Here is a 4,320-nt window from a genome sequence, read left to right as displayed (position 1 = left end):
AATTATGCAATTAAGTGGTTCTATTCACACTCTTTTTTACTTTATATATATAATTCCTACTAAATATACACCTCACATAACTTTAAAATGATAAGATTTACTCTTTACACACCTTTATTATTCCAAAATTATCCCTAACTATTTCAATAAGATTATTAATCATTGACCGCTACATTTTTCTTTTCATATCCACTATTTCATTTCTATGTTTGGCTGAAGAAAACAGAGACTCATAAACTATATGTTTTGTAAAGAAAAAACAGGGGTAATGAGATTGCAATGAAGGCCACGAATAAGGATAGAAAAAGCCTAAAACTTTGATACTATATGGTGAAATATGGGGACTGTATTATTCAAATAATAGAGGTACAGTCCTAGGACTTGTATTCACATAATTAGCATCAAAAGAGAAACAAAAACTATCCTAATATAGACTACAAATCAGGATACAAAAAATAAGTAATACAATATTTCTTGGCGAGAAATGTTAGCATCATTCTTTCTATCACGCTTTACATTTAATATTTGACACATGAACTCTATTGACATAATATATTATTATTTAAACAGAAAATGAGATAGTTAGATTCACGTGTCAAACAGTGAATGCAAGAGTGACAAAAAAAGTGATGCTAGCATTAAAATCTTCATAATTAAAATACAATATTTCCTAATATAAACCTGAAATCCGTCATTTTCAACATTTTTTAACATCCATACTAAAATAAAATAAAAAACAGAACAATATTCCAACAACTTAGCATATATAGGTGACTACAACCACTTAAAATTTAACCAGTACACAAACCATAACAAATAAGCCCAGAAATACAACCAAGAAATTGAACAAAACAACCATTTTTCCTGCAGCAACATTTGCTTCCAAAGCCACGATCCGTTCAAGAATCCTTGGGTTTGATGTAGGAGCACCAATATCAGGAATTGGAGCTGCATCATTCTTAAAATTCAAACAAATTTCTTGTTTTGAAGAGGAACCACCAACAATAGAGCACGCTGGATCATCTCGTTCCCACATTGCAAGAAAATTGCAACCATCCCCCTTTTTTGGGCAGCAATAGGTAAGTTTGTTTGGATTTTCTTTTGATTCAGATATCTTCAGATCTGCCGTCTCCCCGCACTTACATTTTCGATTCAAAAAAGTTATTTCTTCATTGCAGGATTTGTTGGTTTGAGATGGATTCTAAAACATAGAAATAGATTTTTTTTTTCATTAAAAAATCATCTTTAGCAAAGAAATGTGGGATGCATATACTAAAACGAACATTCAAGAAAATAAAATCATCAACTTCAACATAAAAAAAATAAAGGTCATACTCACTTTTAGTCCACGAATTGTAGGTAAAAATTTTATTTTGATCCCTGATTTTTAAACCATCCTAACCAAAATGTCTAAAAATTCATACCTCTTGTCGATCCAACAGTTAAAATCTAGATGGAAAATTGTGAGACTTCCTTTTAAACAGGTGTGCCTTACGATGTAAAATTATAAAATGAACTCCAACTAAACCACAAATGATCGTAACAGGCTTTTTCCTCAAGATTTTAAAAATTGGATGACCATGATGAATAATTTGTGACAAACTTGATAGATTTCCTGATTTTTTCCTTCAATATAAAACCAAAAAAATTAACCTCTACCAACCGTCTTGATTGGACAGCTTTTGTCTTCTTTGTTGTCAAAGGATTGAACTGCAGAACATGATGAGCTAGTCTGTATTTTTCTTTGCAGTGCCGCTGCTGAAGGACCCTTTAGGGCTATGGAATTGCAATTGAAATTTTAAATGTTAGGAACTACTTTAATAAAACAAAAGGACTAAAATGGATGTTTGACAATTAGTTTACAGTATCTGCTTTCTAGTGTTTGGAAACAGGTTCACAACGACAATATGACCATTTCCAAAAATTTAACTATCGGAATCAATGCCTGGAAGATTTCTAACATGAAAATGAAAATGCATGTAAGGTTTATACCATTTTTGAAAAGTCATGGTAAAACATGATATTTCGAAAAGACACAAAGAAATTCAATATAAGCAAAGTACGTTTAGATCATATGAAAATAGAAAGGGCTGACATTGAAGCATATAGTGTTAATGAATTTCATAATAGAGGAGACACAAAATATGTCATCACTAAGATCATGTAGATATTCCTTTGACGTCAAAAAGCTTACAATGAAAGAAGTAAGATTAAACCTCTTTGGTTATTTTGCCAATGCCATGGTGGGTAATAAACTGCCCTAAAAGTAAAAGTTGAAGCCTCACCGAATTTCTGAATATAAGCCTTTATATAGACAGGACGGAGTTGCTCGATCGCTTGCGCATCTAAATAGGAGTGGCAGGACATGCACCGAAATGATAAACCTCTGTTTTTTAAACAACCCCACAAGGCAATGAGACAAATAAATTCAAACCACGTTTTTGGTACTAATTAAAGTGTTAGGTGTCTAAATATCAAGTTTTATGGAATCTGAAAAGGGTGCCGAATTTGGTTATGTTTCAAGCAGTTATAAGTTTTTCAATATTGTATATTCAACAAAATATGTTGTATTGTCAATCTAGATATCTTTCTGCTTAACATTCTGAAATGGGCAATTAGATACTGGTACCTGTAGACAAATTCAAGGCAGTGGTCTGTCTTGCCACGATGTTCTTGATTGTGCTTGTTAACAAGCCGGCTACAGAAAACCCCCTTGCAGCATAAACACAGCACATTGTCATCTGGGTCCTGACAACTTTTTTTTTTTTTTTTTAAATTGGTTCAGAAAAAAAGAAGAGATAAACAGATGATTCATATACGATAGTAGCAAAATTTTTTTTATAAGAATCCCTTACACTTGGCAAGGAGTATGTGGTTTGGGAATGTGAGCGAGATCAGACGAAAGGGACGCCAAGTGATCGCAGGAGGTTCGAAGCTCACCCCGACTTGATTTCTTTATGTGGAGGTAAGACACCCAACCTGATATTGCTTCATATATCAATTCCTCTATGTAGGTATTTTCCTGATGAATATGATCAATAAAAGCTTATTAGAGATTAAGAAAAGAAATTATTTATATATATATATATATGAGTTTTCAATGGTTATAGCTTATAACCGGAGGGACACAGGAATCGCCGGTACAGTTAGCCATGGAGAAAGTTTAGCTTCCTGACTTCAAAAACTATCTGTATCTCAGAATTGGGAAGCGGTGTTGAAATGAATTAAAAGTTTCCCGTCTATGTATTCATACACAAAAGATTCGTCGCACTTCCTTACTCCTTTAGAAAAAGAAATTCAAAAAGATTCCTGGTGTTGTGAAAGCTTCCATGTTGTTGTTGTAACCCCACTAGTTAAAAGACGTTTAGTGAGTGCATTAAATCTTTAGCGATAAAAAGCTCCCAAGTTGTCATAAGATTAAGAAAAGGAAAATTCCATCACGAGGAACCTTGGAAACATCTTGGGATTGAGCCTATCTATAGCCGTTGGATCAACATTTTAGTTGAGCTCAGCCGTCAACAGTGTGAACAAGTGGGAGGAGGACCCCTCGATTGACTGGGGCAGAGGGGTAAAGATGTGAAATCCCAAAATTAATCCTTATCTAATCTTAATCATAACGGGAAATTCTCTAGTAAACCTATAAAAAATTAACTATTAATAATTTTTTATTTTTTAACCGTCAAGTGTGTATTAAAAATTGACTATTTTATATATTTTTTTAATTCGGGTAGTCCAATCTAGGGCTGGCAATTCGTGTTCACGGGCCGTGTTCGGGCCGACACGATTACGGCACGGCACGATTATAGTGAGCAAGAACACGACACGATTAATAAACGTGTCAGAAATCCAAACACGAACACGACACGCTAATAACACGGTTAACACGACACGACACGCGAACACGATTATTAAATGTGCCGTGACGGGCCGACACGAAAAAAGCACGTTTATGACCCGTTTATGACCCAACTAGCAAAAATAGTGAATTTTATATTGTATTCAAAACTATATTAATTGACTACTTAATATCACTTATAGTTAAAATCATGCATAATAGCCAACACACATTAAAATATCTAAAACATCACTTATGACATGTTTCAAAACATACCAATTACTAAACATCTAAAAAAGTTTAAAAACATAACCAAGTACATTTAAATAAGTTTGAAAATATAACCAAATATTTGAAAATTTAAGTGCATAAAACATAATCAACCATCTACAAGTCCATTGGCATATTTAAGTGCATAAAGCATAAAACATATTTAAAGTTTAGGTTTATCCATTACAAATCATCCATTGGCATTTTGTAATCAA

General features: G+C 33.2%; 1 protein-coding gene across 2 annotated transcripts; it reads right to left on the bottom strand.

The window, feature by feature from the left end:
* Positions 1–694: 694 nt before the first annotated feature.
* Positions 695–3,219, bottom strand: LOC21400283. 2 transcript variants are annotated; one of them, XM_024171940.1, is made up of 6 exons: positions 3,119–3,219; positions 2,856–3,022; positions 2,630–2,755; positions 2,286–2,386; positions 1,664–1,776; positions 695–1,201 (listed from the first exon to the last, which is right to left on the bottom strand). In XM_024171940.1, the coding sequence occupies exons 1-6, from the start codon at positions 3,152–3,154 to the stop codon at positions 785–787; spliced, it is 960 nt and encodes a 319-aa protein (XP_024027708.1). In that variant the 5' UTR covers positions 3,155–3,219; the 3' UTR covers positions 695–784. The 2 variants fall into 2 exon arrangements, with proteins under 2 accessions (XP_024027708.1, XP_024027709.1); XM_024171941.1 differs by having other exon boundaries at positions 2,630–2,698.
* Between the last annotated feature and the right edge of the window lie 1,101 nt (positions 3,220–4,320).

Source organism: Morus notabilis, unplaced genomic scaffold (genome assembly GCF_000414095.1).
Source record: "Morus notabilis unplaced genomic scaffold, ASM41409v2 Scaffold902, whole genome shotgun sequence".
NCBI lineage: Eukaryota > Viridiplantae > Streptophyta > Magnoliopsida > Rosales > Moraceae > Morus > Morus notabilis.
This window is presented reverse-complemented; position numbering and strand designations above follow the sequence as displayed.

Coding starts and splice junctions, on each gene's coding strand:
- LOC21400283 (XM_024171940.1), bottom strand. CDS start 3,154: ATGGCTAACTGTACCGGCGATTCCTGTGTCCCTCCG. Junction 2,756..2,855: donor CCACATACTCCTTGCCAAGT/GTAAGGGATTCT, acceptor AAAAAAAAAAAG/TTGTCAGGACCCAGATGACA. Junction 2,387..2,629: donor TGCCTTGAATTTGTCTACAG/GTACCAGTATCT, acceptor TTTAAAAAACAG/AGGTTTATCATTTCGGTGCA.